At 41.8% G+C, this 19,061-nt stretch overlaps 2 protein-coding genes across 2 annotated transcripts in view; one reads left to right on the top strand and one right to left on the bottom strand.

The window, feature by feature from the left end:
- Nucleotides 1-19,061, bottom strand: part of LOC132260574 (aldehyde dehydrogenase, dimeric NADP-preferring) — a 136,070-nt gene that overhangs the window by 10,951 nt on the left and 106,058 nt on the right. The gene's annotated exons all lie outside the window — the stretch shown is intronic.
- Nucleotides 1-19,061, top strand: part of LOC132260575 (lachesin) — an 84,203-nt gene that overhangs the window by 56,681 nt on the left and 8,461 nt on the right. The window contains exon 2 of the mRNA XM_059758793.1: nt 4,190-4,296. Coding sequence (XP_059614776.1) covers nt 4,190-4,296 — 107 coding nt within the window. The remainder of the gene's footprint in view (nt 1-4,189; nt 4,297-19,061) is intronic.

Genomic DNA, 19,061 nt, shown 5'->3' with positions numbered 1-19,061 from the left:
AATATGACGAGATAAGACGATAACGAAGAAAGTTGCCGCTCTCTTTTTCCCAGCGAGCGGGGATGCCGGTAATGTTTGCCTAAAAAACTTTTTAATAGAGTCACAAGGGAAATTTACAGCGGCAACACATACTTGAGAGAATATGTAATGTAATAAGTGAGATACTTTCCTTTTGCGCCCTCTCCAGGCCTGAGTGCGCCTCTCTCCCCTATTGCCGCGGCAGTAAATAATTGTGTTAATGTGTACTTTTTTTTTCACCCTCCAAGACAGGATTATCGATTCTCCCCAGTTTCTGCGTTCACTCAATATGCCATTTTCGGGCAAATATAGAGGGATTGCAGTGCCACGGGAATGAGAGGATAAATATACAATTTGGATTTAAGTACAGCATCCGAGGGAAGATTCGCGCCACTCGAGAGTCTCTCGATTCACCCAACATCATGGCCAGTATTTAATATTATTCCAGCGAAACTTTGCCAAAGAAATGTAAAATAATTAATTTCCTCCTTGTTTGATGTGGCGACTGAGCCAAAGACGCTTTCATGAACTCAATGCTGTAGCGAATCTCCCGCTCTTCACTCTGGATGTCGAATTGAAATCTGCCGGAGAACCCTTTTATCTCTGCATAAAATTGGATAGTTTTAAATAACAAGCCATGTTTAAAGTTGAACTAATCATAAAAAATTTATTGATATAGTGAATTGTGAGGGAGATTTTCATTCATTTCCCGCCCCCAAAAAGATGAGAGAATGAGAGTTTTCCACCGGCGATTAGGTATGTCGTAAGAGGCAAAAAGTCATTAATAAATGATAAAGCAAGAAGCCCAAAGATCTTCTTTGACCCTAATATGCGTACTTAACCATAATAACCAGGATATGCTGTGTGCACATTAGAGGTTTATCGCCAAAGTTTCGGTGACTTCGCAGTTACAGCTCAATCAGAAGAACTGTGTCAAGATTTCGACACACAGGAAATAAGAGAAAAATCGTTGATTTGACCAAGGATTTGACACAATTTTCGCTCTGAAACGGTTTAAACTTCCAGTCTGATGAGTGCATTAGACTTCATACCGCAAGAAATTCCACCATCTCTATTTAAAGTAATCCTAGCATGTCATGCCAGAAGTTTTAAAACAAATACCTTTACGCAGAAAATATAGTGTGCGGCAATGTGAGCTTCTCTCAAACCTAAAATGATGCTGAAAATTCCATCAAAGGCTGTCAATAAAGTGATAAAGCAAAATTAGTAAAGTGACAAGGAGGAAAAGTCCCTGGGTGAATACCTCCCTGAAAATAAACTTTTCCAACGAGTTGTTTTCCTACGTAATTATAATCGCTTCAGTCCGGGGGTGTTTCCCACCAGAAGATGCCAAAGGACGTGGCCCATACCACATTAAATGTGCTATATAGCATGAAAACTTTGGTAAAATTATGATTTGGATGTGGCTTAATGGTCATTTGGGGGTTTCTGCTTCTGTCGTATTCAATATAACAAACATTATATTACAAAACTCTCATGGAGAATAATTTCAAACCACAGAATCCGCATAAAACATCACCATAATTGAGATATTTGCAGCACTATAGTTGTGTGAGGTGATACTCCTATGCTGGCCCTCCACTTCAGCACACAGTCTCATTATATGCGAAAAGCGAGGGGGAAAATCCCAGCGTTTTTAGACGAATCATGATACATTTACCCCCAAATTGTGCACCGACAGGAATTCTCGTGAATCGCATTGGGGGCGAGGGTGTGGGCCAAATTTATTCGCATGCACATGCAGAAGAGTTAAGCTGAAATGCAACTTCATTAAACAGACCCGCCCTTTAACTTGCATTTTCCAGCCGGAGTGGCGAGTGAAGTATCTATTTCACTAACTATTTTGCAGTTGGACTCAACCGCAATTATGCATTCTAACTTGCGCCGTGAGAAGAAATGATGCTTGGAATTTTGCAGAGGAGAAAATATGCGATATTTATTCGTTGTATGGAAAATAAAAGGCACTGCAGAGATAAAGAAAAATAAATTATTCACAATCTGACGAAATTTACATAAAATAGATGAATATTGTTGAAAATATCAATTGTATAATCAATCCTTACGGTGATTCTACATCAAATTTCCAAGGGGCAGATATCATGGTCGAAAGTGACTTTACGGCTTTAGAGGAAATAATGAAATATTTCAAATTGCATTGCAAAAGCTTCTGCTTCAACAAATTGAGGCATTTTCTAGGTTATTTTGCTCAGAAAAATCAATTTTATTACCTTTTTTAGTTTATGTTATAGATTTAAAACAGATTCCATGAATTTAAAAACCCGCAAAATAATCAAATTTGTATTTAAACTGATTTTACTTTTTCTTGGGAACCTTGAGCATTTGTGTTCAAAATAACTTTAAAAAAGTTAAGAAAAAGCCTAAGACTCAATCATAACCTCAAAAATATTAGTTCAGTCTAGAAAATCGTTTCTTTGCTTTATTATTTCTGCAGAATGTGCTTTAAAATGTCAAATTCAACCTCAATTTCTAGTAGAAGCTTTAAAACATTCACTATATTTACAAACTTCCCGCTTTAATAGGATTAAAATTGGGCGAAAAAGGATTTTAAACCGAATTCATAACCTCACAATTTGGCCAGAATTTTTTCAAGCATTTTACGAAAGCAAAACTTAGATTAGTTTCTGATAAGTCAGAAATTAGTGTGAGAAACAACTAAAGAAGTCTAAAAAGCGATAGAAAATGCATTTCAAGACGTTCAGAAGTGTTTGAAGTGTTAAAGATTCCGCACAGAGGTTAAGAAAGTGTCAGGAAGTTGTGTACAGATTTAGGGAATATTATCTCCCCCTTGAAAATTTCAATAACTTTCTGTGCTCAACAGCGAACACATGAATATTAATTTTCTGCGGAAATGTAGTTGAATCAAACGTTCGCTTCGTTGGATCTTCACTTCTATGGAATCATTCAGTCTTCTTGCTTTTTCTCCTCATAGAATATTTTTCATACTAGTTTTCCCTCTCTCAGCCTGAAGGAAGAAAAGAGATCATCAACATTTCCACTATTTTTAGTGTCTAGAAATCCTGTTTGGTCATTTTTCCTTCTTGTTTATGGCACAAAAAAGTTACAAATTAAAAAAAATTAATTCAAGTCGAAAGTGATATAATGTGCTGGAGGAAGAGTAACAAGGATACGTCTCGCATTTCTCAGAATTACAGCTTATAACTTACACCCCATTAAAATGTGTCATAATTTCTACTTCTTTATCTCACGCCTTCCAGCCCCTTCTTGACGTTGGATAATTACTATTCACCTGCGGCCACATAATTCCATGAAATGTCTGTGAGAAAAATGTGAGGCATTTCTGGGGGTGAATATGTAGTGGTGTTTTTATGAGACACCCATTCATTTACCTGTCGCTCTCGCCGGTGCGCTTCACACTTGCGCTGCAGAAGCTGCTCTCCTCGTCTTACTGTAGGAGAAAGTTGGAAACTTTTTAAAGGCATCATAAAATCTCCTCGGAAAAAGCTCTCAGCAGCATTATATGCACGGCATGTGATCAGTCGCTGAGTGACATTTTTCGGCTATGGCGAAAAAAAAGGCAAATTCAAAATTTATTACGACATTTTGATCAACTTATATGCAAACGTTATATAGTTTTCATCGCCACATTTTCCTGGCACAAAGAGGCATTCAAGCATCGCCTTTCGGTATTCAACCACGAGAAAATTATCATTTAATCCACTCCACACTTCTTAAGGTTTCAGAAGTTTTGCCATGAAACACGAGCAGTTGGATTGTGCTTTTCAAAAGCTATCAAAGTTTCAAAATAAATTACTTCTGTATGAGAATAGAGAGAGAGAGAGTGAAAGAGAAGTAATTTACTATTTTCTACATTGATTAATTGTATGATAAAAAAAGCACCATAATCGCTCATTAACATCAAGAGTACATATTTTTACACACCCGACCTACATACTTTCCCTCTTCTCAAAGGCTCTCAATTGCACAAGCTCAACCGCAACAGCACATGCCATTGATTACACTCAATATATCGTAAATTAGGCAAAGCAGGAGCGTAAATGAATTTTTGACCACACTTTTGATAAATTAGGCAAACAGACAAGATAAATGGATGCAAGCCTGAATGTGTAGAAAATTCTAACAAATGCCCCCCTTTTCCACCCCTTTTCAGTGATGCTGGACGAACCGAGATTTGCACAGCCAATTCCCAACGTGACTGTTGCCGTTGGTCGTGACGCCAATTTGCCGTGTGTCGTTGAACATCTCGGGACCTACAAGGTATATATATTGTGTCTTGTACCTAAATAATTTCTCTTGTTTGCAGATAAATTTTAATGTGGCCCAATTTATCATTCACTCTTGCACATGTTTACCAAAATCCACTCTCACTCACCCTAAAGCATTCAACACTATTTCTCACCCTCCCCCAAATGTTACATGTAAATGAACGTAATGTTGACACTATCGCAAACCTACAACGGACAATCCATCTGGAAAATGTTCCAAATTTTCAAGCGAAGGATTTATTTCTCATTTCGCCTTATGCAATATTCAGCAGCCTCGACTGTGACAGCGTATTTTATTCCGGCAAATGAAAGGACATATTTAAATTTGACTAATTTTCTATGCAATCTCTCCAAAATTTTAACCAAGATTTTAACAATTCCTCGTAATGAGGCAGTGGAAAAGTGTATAGTTAATTGTGTAGACTTTCTCTCAAAGAGAATATTGTGTTTAACAAGGGAGAGATAATATACCTTAAATCTGTACACGACTTCCACATTTGCTTAACACTTCTAGAACTCGATGTTTTCCGACTATTTCCACATTGCTTCTCAAATTACAATGAATCTCTTAAATTTCCATCTGATAATTATATTTTGAAACACATTTTTGAATATCTTTTCGGACCATAACCTAAAAATATCGCTTAGAGATCTTCAGAAACTCCGCCTGGAAGCTTTCTAGCTTTGCAATGAACTCAAAATTGCTGATTCAGAGTCAAAATTGTTCAGAAAGATTTCTGAATAAAAATTTTTCCAATTGCAATGACTATTTCTAAGGTTATGTTCGAGTTTAATACAGTTTACAGTGTTTTTTAACATTAAAGATTCAAAAAAGCACTGATTATTGGATGTAAATGCATAATTGAGCCAATGTTAAGACTTGAGCATAAGAATTCCTTACATAACCTAGAAAAAGATTTTTATGATTGATTCTGCGTAAAAATCTAAGGAAATCCAAAGAATTGGGATAATTTGTCAGTAAAATAAGCACTCAAGAAAGGAATATTGTAAGTTTTTGAATAGTTCCACTTCTTAACTACTTCTTCTGAGCTGTACACCACTCCTGACTGGATTCTCTCTCCTTTAATGTTTAATGTACGTGGGTGAATTGCAAATTTATTTTAAATTAGCCAAACTTTAAGCCTTTCCGAAGAATTTCTAAAAATATGTGTAAAGAATATCATAAAGGTGTAAAATCAGAGGATATTCGCGTTAATTTTTTGAAATTTAATGCCTAACCATAAAATTGCATGAAGGAAGCTTAGAGTGTTGAAATTTGAACAGGTGCTTGAGGTTCTAAACATAGAATGTAATGGCCATTGAGGCAAGAGGAGCAGGACAGGGCGTAAATATCAAACAAACGGACCTCATCGTAATTTCAACTTTCCATGGGATATAAAGTCATTCCTTCACACTGACTCACAGGTACGGCAACATGATTTTGACGCGGCTATTAAAGCAACACGACACATCGTTGGCAACGCAAAGGGGGAAGTGGCGAACTCATGATGGAGAGTTCAAACTTTTCTCATCATGGAAAATGTCGCTCAGAACGGTGACGAGAATGTTAGATGTCTCACACAAAGTGATTTCGCAATTTATAGACACACAGTCAGCATTTTGGAATTCATATAGTTTTAACATGGGTGAAGAGAGAAAACTTTAAGTTCTCTCTCTCTCTCTCAGCCTGCACATAATGCTCTTCATGCCGCGTGTGTTCTAGAGTTTCGTGCCACGATTTAGTGTTTCACCTTTAAAATGTTGTCCCCACATACAGATCCGGTTGTTTGCTGAAGATGTGGATTTATTTTATTTACATTGCGAATAATGAAGATGCTCCTCTTGTGGATTTCTCGGGTATTGGGGTCTTGTTTGTGTCTCCGAATTGCCTCATGAAATATTTGCCGGAATTTCAGGGGTGGCTAGCACTAAGAATAGTTACAGGGCTATCAAACATTTAGCATATCTATTTTCAGAGCTTGACAACGTGGCCATAACCCGATGCTGATGCCATAGATTTAATGTGGAGTTATCCCCGTACAACCCCATATCTTTTGGTTAATGTTGTGGCAACATTGAGCTTGTGCATTAATTACCCGTACAATTGCAAAATTAATGACACTCTCTCCAGCTTCAAACTAATTATATGGGATTCTAGGTGTTCTATTTTTGTAAGACATGTGAATTGTTAATAAACACCTGAAAGCCTATCCGTTTCTCTGCGGTGAACAAGGCGACGAACTGTCGTGATCTTTATATCAAGGGGGAGAGAATACAGTCAGAAGTGGTGTACAGTTCAGCAGATGTACTTAAGAAGTAAAAGTGTTCAAAAGCTTACAATATTCCTTTCTTGAATGCTCATTTTACTAACAAATTATCCCAATTCTTTGGATTTTCTTCGATTTTCACGCAGAATCAAGCATAAAAATCTTTTTCTAGGTTACGTAGCTATAATCACGGACAGATTTAGTGAATAATTAGCATTCAAATCGGTGAAATCGTTAGTTATTGACAATATTAAGCAATCAGATGCAATAAAAAATAGTATTCTGATCCTTTCATAACAAGAAACACTGGAAATTCTGTTAATTTTCGAATATAACCTCAAAAAAGTCATTATAACTACAAAATGCTTATTTAGAAAACTTTCTGGACAATTTTGACTATGAATCAGCAATTTTGAGTTCATTAACAAATCATATCAGACGATTTTGTGATTAAGAAAGCTTCCAAATTGCGTCTTAAACAATTTTTAGTGATATTTTTAGGTTATGGTCGGAAAAGATACCCAAAGAGCTGATTTTAGTGAATTTGCAGAAATGTTGGATAAAAACTTAAAAGATTTAATAAAATTTGAGTATTAGTATGTAAAAGGTCGTAAAATTTCTCCCCCTTACTTTATATTTTAAAATATATTTGAGTCATAATTTATAGTGATATTCTATATGGTGAATTTAGTTTCTCCAATTGAAATAAATGTTACGAATAATAGCTCTGTTTTCTTTTATTCTTTCCTTTAAGACAAGCTCAAGAATGAATAATGTGATAATATTCACCTGGGAATGAGAACAATCGCATTAACATCCGGCGAAAAATGACCAGATTATGTGATAATATTCACCTGGAAGACGAAGGACCTCTTTAGTACGTGATATACAAAGCACTGCTTCTATGCCGCTCTGTACCTGGGAATGAGAACAATCGCATTAACATCCGGCGAAAAATGACCGGACGCATGCGCTCTCTCATCCGGCCGAAACGCGACCACTTTCGCTGTGATTGATCTCTGTGATAGTTGTAACCCTTCTGTGATAAGCTTCTGTGATAAAGTTCTGTGATAAAGTTCTGTGATATAGTTCTGTGATATTTTGATCGTTTAAACACCACACTTCTCTTTAATTCTTTTATTTTTAACTTTTCACTTTTTTTCTCCACACTCCCGACGCTTCTTCCTCTTCCACAACACTATGGCGGGCGCGCGCGATGTTTTCTATGTTCATTATCGCAGTTGCGATCGCGCTGCCGCCACTCTCCGGAAACTTAAACTCCATTTCCCTCACATAAGTTCCCCGGGTTGAGGAACTCAACACTCTGACTCTTCTCCTCCATGGGAATCCTTGCCAAAGTGTTCGCCGCTCTCTTCTGGATGCTGTCCTGTGTCTTCACCGTGACGACCCGAACAACATCGTCCTTTCCTGCGTGTGTCGCTGTGATCCTTCCCATCTTCCACAGTGAGGGCTTCAGGTTGGGCTCACGAACCAACACTAAGTCTCCGATCTCCAGATTCCTGCTGCTGCTGGCCCATTTGGGACGACACTGGAGAGTGCTGATGTACTCATGATGCCATCGACGCCAAAAATGCTGCACAAAACTCTGAAGAAGATGCCATTTGGACAGCAGATTCGGGTTTTTGTCCATGAGATCCGGTCCGGGTGGTAGGGTGAGCTCGTGACCCACGAGAAAGTGAGCCGGGGTCAGAGCTTGAAGATCGTCGACCTCTGTTGACATGGCGCAGAGAGGCCTCGAGTTAATACATGCCTCGATCTGCGCGAGAACTGTAGAGAACTCCTCGTACGTCAAGGCCGTGTCTCCGACAACCTTCCTGAGGTGGGTTTTTGTGCTGCCCACTCCACGTTCCCACAATCCGCCGAATGTGGGTGAGTACGATGGGATGTAGTGGAACTCCGTCCCTACATCAGACATGAATCGGATGACTTTGCCGCGATGGTCGCGAACAGACTTCAATCTGTCCTCTCTGGTGGCTCCAGTGACTCCCACAAAGTTCGTGGCATTATCGCAGAAGATCGTGCCACACTGTCCGCGCCTCGCCGTGAAGCGCCGCAAAGCTGCCTTGAACTTCTCCGTTGATAAGTCTGTCACTGCTTCCAGATGAACCGCCTTCGTGGCCATACAAATGAATAGACAGATGTATCCTTTCGTGACCACGGACTTCCTGAGGTAGGAAGACTTGAAGTTGAACGGGCCGGCAAAGTCACAGCCGGTGTTGTAGAATGGCCGACATTGCTGCACTCTAACTGCCGGCAAGTCGCCCATCATTGGTGTTTCCATGCGTGGCCTGTTGCGCGAACATTTCACGCACTTCCTGATGACATCCTTGACCAAGCATCTCTCTCCGATGATCCAGAACTTGGCGCGCAGAATGCCTTGCACGTGAGTGGCACCAGCGTGAAGATACACTTCGTGCGTGCGAGCCACCAAATCCCTGACAAACTTGTGGTCAGAGGGAAGGATGATTGGGTGGCGAGCTGCATACGTCATCACAGCGTTCTCCAGACGTCCTTTGACCCTCAGGACCCCATTCTCCCCCATGAAAGGCACAAGCTTGTGCAATTTGCTCGCCTTCGACACTTCTTTGCCTCTCTCACAACACTGATACTCGTCCGGGAAGCGCTTCCGCTGGATATGAGCGCAAATTATCTCCAAAGCTCGCGTTTTCTCACTCACTGACAGAAAGTCCTTTTGCCTTTCACACTCACGCACTGAACAGTTATGCCTGAACCTTAGGATGAGTGCCAAAATGCGCACCGACTTTGCAAAACAAGAGCTCTGTGAGATCAGCTCTTCTAACACTTCACTGGCCTTGACGACGTTAACAAACACTTGCACTGCACTGGGCTTTTCTTCGTTGGTGATGCTCTTCTTGGCCGGACTGAGCGGCCATTTCTCCTCATCCTCCATCAGCCATGGCGGCCCATGCCACCAAAGATGATGTTCCATGAGCTCTGCTGGTGAGATTCCCCGGGATACGCAATCCGCAGGGTTGTGGGCTGTTCGGACGTGGCGCCAAACAGACGGTGGAACAATCTCCTGGATATCACTCGCGCGGTTAGCCACATACTTGTTCCACTTCTTCGGTGAACTCTGAATCCACTGGAGAGCGACCATGGAATCAGTCCACGCGTACATTTTCACTTCCTTGTTGATGATCGCTCCTTTCACCCTGTCCAGGAGCTCCGCCAGGAGAAGACAGCCGCTCAACTCGAGGCGTGGAATCGTGACAGTCTTCAGTGGGGCGACTCGTGATTTCGCCATGACAATGCTGATGAGTGAGTTGCCACGCGAGTCGCGTCCTTTGGCATACACGACCGCGCCGTATGCCTGCTCCGATGCGTCCGCGAAACCGTGCAGCTCGATGATACCATCCGCGGAGGGCAGGCACCGATTGACGCTGACTTCCTTCAACCTCCCGAAATCACTCAGTAGACGCTGGCACGTCTCAGTGATCTCCTCTGGCAAAGGAGTATCCCAATCGATTCCCGTGAGCCACAGTGACTGAAGCATGATTTTGAGTTTCACTGTGACTGGTGCAATTAATCCCAAAGGATCGAAAATCTTGGCACTGGCGGCGCAAAACTCTCTCTTGGTGTTGACTTTGGGCAACGTCTCGATGATGAGTGAAAAAACATCTTTTCCCGGACTCCACTTCAGTCCGAGAGCGCTGATCGACTTCGATTGCCCCTCGACTTCTTCGGGAGACAATGCACGCATTTCCGGCGGGATTTCCTGGAGCAATCCCTGCGCATTCGAGGACCACTTCCTCAAAGAGAACTTCCCACGCTTGAGCACCTCCTGAATGTCCTGACGCAGCTTCCTGGCCTCTTGCAAGTCTGACGCACCGCACAAGAGATCGTCCATGTAGAAGCTGTTCAAGATGGCATTTGAGGCTTCCGGGAATTCATCTGAGTTGTCGTACGCCATCTGCTGAAGCACCCTTGTAGCCAAATAGGGAGCACTAGAAGTCCCATACGTCACTGTGTTCAGCCTGAACGTTTTCACCCTCTGAGTTGAGCTCGAACGCCACAAGATGCGTTGAAAATCCCTATCTTCCGGGGCCACTGTGATCTGCCGATACATCTTCTCCACGTCTGCGGAAAAGGCTGTCTCATACGAGCGAAATCTCAGAAGGAGCACCAAAAGATCATCCTGCAGTACTGGTCCGACTGCCAGGACGCTGTTGAGGGACTGATCGTGTGGGCGAGTCGCTGCAGAGGCATCGAAAACAACTCGCAACTTTGTCGTCTCACTGCTGGGCCTCAGAACGGCTTGATGTGGCAAAATATACTGCTGAGAGTCAGGCTTTTGCAGTTCCCCGGGAGGCACTTCTTCCATGTGACCAAGATTGATGTACTCATCCATGAACTTCTTGTACTCCGCCTGGAACTCGGGATTGCGCTGAAATCGGCGCTCCATTGCCTGGAGGCGACACGCAGCGGCTGAGTAGGAGTTGCCCAACTCCTCGTGATCTTCCTTGAACGCCAGCTTCACCACATAACGTCCTGATTCGTCTCTGGTGTGTGTGCGAGCGAAGTGCTCCTCGCACCTTCGCTCCTCCTCAGTGTAGCACTTTTTCTTCTTCTCAGGCACGTTCTCAGTTTCCCAAAAACGTGTGAGAATCTCGTCCAAGTTACACTGAGTGTGGAAAGATGTAAGTCTCGGGGGCTCTCCGGAGACTTTTCCTGCGATGATCCACCCGAATATGGTCAATTGCGCGATGGGCTCACCGTCATTTCCCTTGAGAATGTGTGGAAGATTGATCTCGTGTGAATGTTCTGCGCCTAGGATCACATCAATCTTCCCCGGGATCTTGTATCCGGGATCAGCCAATTGTAGAGACGTCACATGCAGCCATTTCTTCTCCGTCAGAGGCACTGGCGGCAAAAGAGAAGTAACCTTCTGCATGACGTACGCACTAGCTTCAATCCTGTTGCCCTGATTGTGTGTTGATGACATGTCCAGCTGGACAAGCCCTCGGGTGTAACCAAGAGTCACTCCTCCTGCACCTGTGACCGGAACCCTTGAGTTGCGCCTGGGAAGACCAAGACGCTGAGCACACTCCTCGGAAATCATTGTGCATTCTCCGCCTCCATCTATCAGAATGCGGCACACCTGATCTACGCCTCGCACGTCCTTGATGTGCACAAGAGCCGTCGGCAAGAGGGCGCGATGAGACACTGAAGAATGATGTGATGTAACCGTGGAGCTGATTGATCCTGGATCATCTGTGAGGGGAGCCGGTGGCGACTCCGTTTGCTGGTTAGCAGTCGTTTGCCCAGGAGTCTGTGAAGGCCTCTGATGAGTGTCATCCTTCCGGACAGACTGCGCTGGCTGAGTTTCCAAGTGAATCAAGGTGTGGTGAGATTTTCCACAGACGCGACACCTTGACTGTGAGGGGCACTTCTTCGAGGAATGGTTTGACCTTAGACAGTTGAAACATAGGGAGGATTTGTTGATCACTCGCCTTCTCTCCTCGGCAGCCTGTGCCTTGAATCGCTCACACTGGTAAATCGGATGAGATTCACCACACTGCACACACTTCGGAAGCTCCAAAAGATGTGACTTAATTCCCCCTTTGGCAACCTTTGGGAAACTCTTGTCACTCGGCTTGGCATAGCCCTTGTTCTCGGCTGAATGCTGGACTGGATTGGACAGTCCTGATGTTGCTCGCTCCATTACGTCCGTCTGCTTCTCCATGAAATCGAAGAATTCCTCAATGTTGGCCATCTTCTTCGAATCCCTCTCTCTCTCCCACTCTGTGCGGAATCTCTCACTCATGTTCTGCTTCATGAGATAAATCAGCCACACGTCGAGCGTCAGACAATCCTCTCCCAACGCTGTCATACTGTCAAATATCTGGCGATATTTCCTACTCGCTCGCTGAAGATCAGTCACACTCTCCACTCTCTGCTTTGACTGAGCCATGAACTGGTCAATGAAGGAATTAACCAGGTGGACTTTCTTCTCGTATTTATTCTTCAGCCGATCCCAGGTGGGCTCGTAGTTGGCATTCGAAATCGATACGTGACTCACGTATTCCGCCGCACTGCCCGTGAGTGCCATCTTCAGATATTGCATCTTCTGATTAGGCTGCAAATCTGAATTGTTGTGGATCGCACTCTCAAATGCGTCACGGAACCTCAGCCAATCCGTGTACTGACCATCAAATGTAGGAAGACTCAGTTGCGGGAGCTTCGTACGAGCACTTCCACCTTGATTTCCACCATCCGCGGCGGACATAGAAGATGAACTGCGTTGAAACTCCATCATCTGTCGCATGATGTCGGTCTGGTTCGAGAGAACCAGCTGAATGGTGTTGTCCGACCCCAATGCCGGTGACGACGCCCTTGTGGGAGGCGCCATGTGGACTCCAAGCGCCAATTTCAGATCCAAACACTTCTCACCAAACTTGTCTGCCTCCTTTTCCTCATTCAGCAGCGCTGCAGAGTCGCCCTCGTACAGCTCCTGAAGTTCGTGATAGATGCTTGAGAATTTGAGTTGAAGTCCCATGACTTCCGTCGTAAGGGTGTGAGCGAGTGATTCCGTGATGCTAGTTGAAGACAACTTCTTCTCAAGCAGGGTGAGGCTCCTCTTACAATCGCCTCGCTGCTTCTTCAGGCGCGCAATCATTACATCACGCTCCTTGTTGGATGCCATTTTGCTGCGATGTCTTGCTATTGATTAGAGACTGCAACTCTCAAAACGGCAGGTCTTGAATGTGTGTGGACTTCTGTCTTGCCTCCTTCTTGGCCGGGAATGAGTGGTGTCAATCGCCGGAGATGGACGCACACAAGACAGTTGTTCAGCTTCTTCGACAGTCAGCCTGGAGACGGACACAGCTCGGACTCTCCAGTGATTGTCGCTGGTACAGGAGGACTCGAAGGTCCAGATTATGTGATAATATTCACCTGGGAATGAGAACAATCGCATTAACATCCGGCGAAAAATGACCAGATTATGTGATAATATTCACCTGGGAATGAGAACAATCGCATTAACATCCGGCGAAAAATGACCAGATTATGTGATAATATTCACCTGGAAGACGAAGGACCTCTTTAGTACGTGATATACAAAGCACTGCTTCTATGCCGCTCTGTACCTGGGAATGAGAACAATCGCATTAACATCCGGCGAAAAATGACCGGACGCATGCGCTCTCTCATCCGGCCGAAACGCGACCACTTTCGCTGTGATTGATCTCTGTGATAGTTGTAACCCTTCTGTGATAAGCTTCTGTGATAAAGTTCTGTGATAAAGTTCTGTGATAAAGTTCTGTGATATAGTTCTGTGATATTTTGATCGTTTAAACACCACACTTCTCTTTAATTCTTTTATTTTTAACTTTTCACTTTTTTTCTCCACACTCCCGACGCTTCTTCCTCTTCCACAACACTATGGCGGGCGCGCGCGATGTTTTCTATGTTCATTATCGCAGTTGCGATCGCGCTGCCGCCACTCTCCGGAAACTTAAACTCCATTTCCCTCACAAATAAACATATAAAAAGGATGCAATTCAATTCATTTATGAACTACTAATAAAAATTTTACCGATTTTAAGACGATTTAGGAAAGTTATAGCATTTGGAATTGCTTCAATCTTATTTTCTTATTTCTAGTGCACTTCCACTCTCTCTGATAGCCCAATTTTTCTGCGGAATCCACACAACATACCTGAAATGAGGCGATCTATCTCGAGGCGAGATAGATTGCAGATTATATCGCGTGATGCTTTGGGAACTATAAAGTGATTTTGGCGCTGCGTTTGGAGATTTCGGGTCTGCCAACATTATTAAATTCATTGTTGCTAGGGGTGGTGGTTGGGAAAGGGTTGTCACACGATGCGATTGGTGAAGCTTTGCGCTGTAGTTTTACTCGCATTTTAACGACTTGAGAAATCCAATTTATATCGATTTGCAGATTTATGTTGTCTCCCCTCGGTAATCTCACAATAATGCACAACCAGTCACTTCCAGACGTGGCAGTTGGAGGGATATAAAACATGAGAAAACAAATAAATAAATTAAAGTAGAATCTCTCGTCTTAGCGATACGGTATATCTCAGAAGAAAAGTGTGCTGTACAGCTCGGTTGGTGGATGCATGGGAACTTTCCTCTCTGTGTGGGAATCTTTTATCGCGAAAGAGGAAAAACGCCAAGGTAGAGCGAGGAGGTCCATGAATCTGCAGGTGGCATTCATGCAATTTTCATATCTCCGCACCCTCGACCCCTTGCCGCCCCACAGCGATAATGCCCAGACGAAATGAAGAGGCAGAGCGAGAGAGAGAGAGAAAGAGCATAAATCCTAAGTGGATAAGAATGACGGAAATTAATTTTAATCTGATCATTTGTCCGTGGTTTGAGAAAAGTATATTAAAATCCCTTCTCTCCTCTGTTGATGCCGGATCCTTGTGCTCACCTTTTCCCATTCTGAAAAATCCTGACGCCCAGAGCTTTAGAGCACAACGAGGCAATTTTGAACTGGAGAATTTGCAGAGGAAAGATTTCAAAAATTCATTTCTTCCCGTTTGAGTTGTGCACAATTGGACACAATTGTAGCAATTTTTCTCCAAATTCCGTCTGCAATTGATGCTGAGGTTTCGGATGCGCCCCGCAATCTCCTATTTCACCTCTTGCTCTGGATGAGAAATATTATTCTCGCTGTGTTGATGTTTTCCTCTACATTGGGTATATTCTTTTGCATATTTCTGAAATAACAATTTTCTGTGAATGAGAAGCACATATCAGCTTGAGTGCTTTCCATATCGCCCCACACCCACCACTTTATTCATTGCGCCTTTCATCTCAAGAGACTGTTGAGCATGCCTCCTTCGTATTCACCATTGTAGACTCTGGCTCACCCACCGAGCATTCCTTGTATTGTGCGCTCTCTAAGTAGATATTCACGAGACGCTGGATCACCTACAAATATCCATAATATGAGTCACGTGTTCCGGGGTGAAATGGCTTTCACGCCATCGTCTCGTCACCTTTTCCGAAACCCCCAAATGATGGGGGGGAAATTAATGTATATGCCATGGGTGGCAAAGGAAAAGACCATGCGCTATAAAAAAATATGAAATTTCAGCTCTAAATTGAGTTTGCAAAACAAAGTTTCTCATTATTGCATTTTCTTTGAGTAACCCTCCATTTTCTACTATTACACACTTTCCTCGTGTGGCAACATCGTGAGAGCATTAAATTCGATTTAATTTTTCCTCCAAGGAAATATCACAGGCGATAGCACAAAAGACACAGACAACCCATTTCGCTGTGCATAAAAATCTATGTATTATGGTAGGAAAGAAAGCTTCATGGTAGGCATTAGAGAGCTCAAAAGGGTCGTGATTTTCAAGGAAACAATGCGTGGAAAAATGACTCGTTCATGTACGAATTTTCAATATTATTTTAATAAATGTGATCATCCACAGAGAGCAAATAAAATAGGATAACAACAATATTAGTTAAGCGCATAAATTTTTGCCGGAAATGAATACTATAACAATAACATAAATTTATAAAACGATGAAATAATATTGATAGGGATGTATATTGAACACATGCACAAAATAACCATTATATCGGTGAACTATGAATTGCAACCCTTGCGCGCATAAGAACATAGACTGCCGAAGAGCCATGTATTCGGTAAATGCTCACCTCCTATGCACTGACATGTGATTCTGAACGCGTCTGTCAATGAAGTTGCAATTGAAATGCTAGAATAAAGTGCTCTCTTTGAGCACTAGACATGCAAACGCGTTGCCTGAATTTCTGTAAATAAGACACTTTTCCATTGCAGAATGAAACTCCTCAAGATTGAATTGTGCCATCAGAGCTGCCTTTTCATTTATTTCAATTTACAAATATTGCCAAGCAAAATAGATAAATCGATAGCACACTTTTGCCATGATCAAACATTAACGCAAAACGCGAGTATTTAAGCTGAATAAATATTAAGTGGAAATCTCTTTTGATGTGCAATTGAGGATCATATTTTATTTTCCATGCAAAATGATGATAAAGTAGCGTGAAAAGAGTTATTTTTGCTATGGAGACGGGAATTACCATGTTTTGCCGATTAATTTCTCGGACAAACATGCGAAAGTTTTCGTACAAAGTTGAAATGATTAAATTGGGAGAGAACGGAGAGAAGTTGTAGTTGAAAAAGACCTTAATAATGACAATTTTCTGAATTGTTGGTTTAATTTAAATTGCTAAATTGCTGACTGCATTCAATACGGGAATTTTCGCCCAATGCTGTTGTGCGATGTGCAACTTGGACTTTTATTCAAATGATATAACATTTGAGAACACAAGAGTTGAACAAATCTTGTTTTGCATACAAACTTCCGCGCCCCTTTTTTCAATGGATTCAACAGTGCGGCTTTCATTATATCAATTAGAATTTTTCCTTTGATACTCCAAAATATTCGGCGAAATTCAACAGACCATGAATTGAATGGAAATGCATTTTAAAGTTGTGAAGGATAATAATTTGAGTGAATGCAATGGACAAATTTTCTTCTTATAGCCCAGGGACTCTTCTTTGAGGATGAAAATATAATTTCGACACATGTACCATGGGATACTTGAGTGCTGCACAAGTTGGAAATGTTGTTGCCATTTCACTTCTTTACTTTGTCTTTTCCGAACTTCCCTCCTCGCCATATATATAGTTTATCTCTGGAGTCTTGACCCAGTGTGTCGCATCGCTCCGCCCGAGTGTGTACACAAGATCAATATCAATTTAATAGTTGCTCCCGATGTGCCACGTGAAGAATTCAAGTCTTTCTCGGGGTGACGAGAAAAAGAAGTGCCACACTGGAAGTTTTGCACTCTATATTGAACTTCTGCAGATGCTTAAAAGGATCTGCAGCGAGACTTTGGCCTCACGAAGAGTGACTCATCTTTGGCGCCCTCCGTTCACAGACAACATCTGTGCACCGCCTGAATCCGCCCAGGAATCCCATTCGCCGGATTTCCACGAGGTTCACAGCACTGTAAGATAATCTTCCACAGAATGGTTTATAATTGCACAAGGGCAGAACGTTGTAAAGCTAATGACTTCTTCAAGACATTAAATTTCAGTCATTTTTCAATGCCAACAACACAACACGAGTGGGTTGCCGATCAGAAGATGTCGGTAGAGTTAAATTATCTGACTGAATTGAACTTATGTACAAAGGGGGAGATAATGTGCTTCAAATCTGTACATCACTTCTTCACATTTCCACAGTTTCTATGCAGAATCTTTAACACGTTTCGAAAGGCATTTTCCATCACTTTTTAGACTCCTTCAACTGTTTCTCACACTCAATTCTGACTTATCACAATCCAATCAAATTGTGAGGTTATGAATCTTGTTTAAAAAATCCTTTTTGAACTAATTTAAATCCTTTCAAGACTAGAAATTAATATAGTGCATTTTTCAATGTTTTTTCCTGGATGATTAACTTGAATTTGCCACTTTAAAGCAGAAACAGCGGAAATAAATGAGCAATGATATTTTTGAGGTTATGATTTGATTTTTAACTTCCTTCTATTGAAATTTGACTTATTTGATTAGCTTTTTCGAATAAAAATGCTCAACTGTGCCGAGAAAAAGAGAAATATTTCCAGACAAACACAATTTTGATGATTTTGAAGGTTAATTAATCTTGAAAATCAGTTTTAAATCAATCACATAACCTAGAAAAGCAATAAAATTATTCTTTGTAAGCAAAATGCTTCAATTTGTTAAAACAGAAAACTGTACACCACTTCCGAACATAATATCTACCCCTTGGAATATATAGTTCATTGTGAATATACATAATGAAAAAGCTTTCATGTTCACACATCTTCGAAAAATTCACCAAACTTCTTGTTTGAATTTTGTATAACTTTTCAATTGTTAAAAAAGTATTTCTTGTTAGCATTTTGTCAATTTTCACTGCGAATTTATGCGAAAAACATTCTGAATTCGCAAAGAATATATACTTTTCCTCATCACTTTGATTTGGCTCAGCTTCGCAGTACTTTCTATTGATACTGTATGCATGAGCTTCATCTCTCATGCCATAAAGAGCCTATAGTTTATTGAACTGCATACGAAACGAAGGCGGAAAGATCGAAAGCTTTGTCTTTTGATGTTAGTTCGTTCTTGTCATTTCGCTTCTCTCATCGGTTTTTTTCTTCTCCTTCGCTCCTTTTTTTTTGAATAATATCAGTTCACCTATTATTTATTGATGAGCGCACATGTAAATAAGGAAATATTGTGTGCACTTTGTTCTCGCCCATATTCTCTTCTTCTTCTCGGGATGTGTCTTCTTTGGGTGTTTGGCGGAAGGATGAGGAGCGGGAGGCGCCGGAGAGCGAGAGAGTGTGTGTCAGTGTCTAAAGTTTCAGAATTTATGTTGCTGCTGGGTAAACTACAACCAGCGCTTTTCTTGTCCATTAAATTATTCATATACACCGTCAA

The sequence above is a fragment of the Phlebotomus argentipes genome, unplaced genomic scaffold, assembly GCF_947086385.1.
Source record: "Phlebotomus argentipes unplaced genomic scaffold, Phlebotomus argentipes genome assembly scaffold_18, whole genome shotgun sequence".
Taxonomy (NCBI): domain Eukaryota; kingdom Metazoa; phylum Arthropoda; class Insecta; order Diptera; family Psychodidae; genus Phlebotomus; species Phlebotomus argentipes.
Note: the sequence above shows the minus strand (reverse complement) of the source record. Positions and strands in the feature narration are given on the sequence as shown.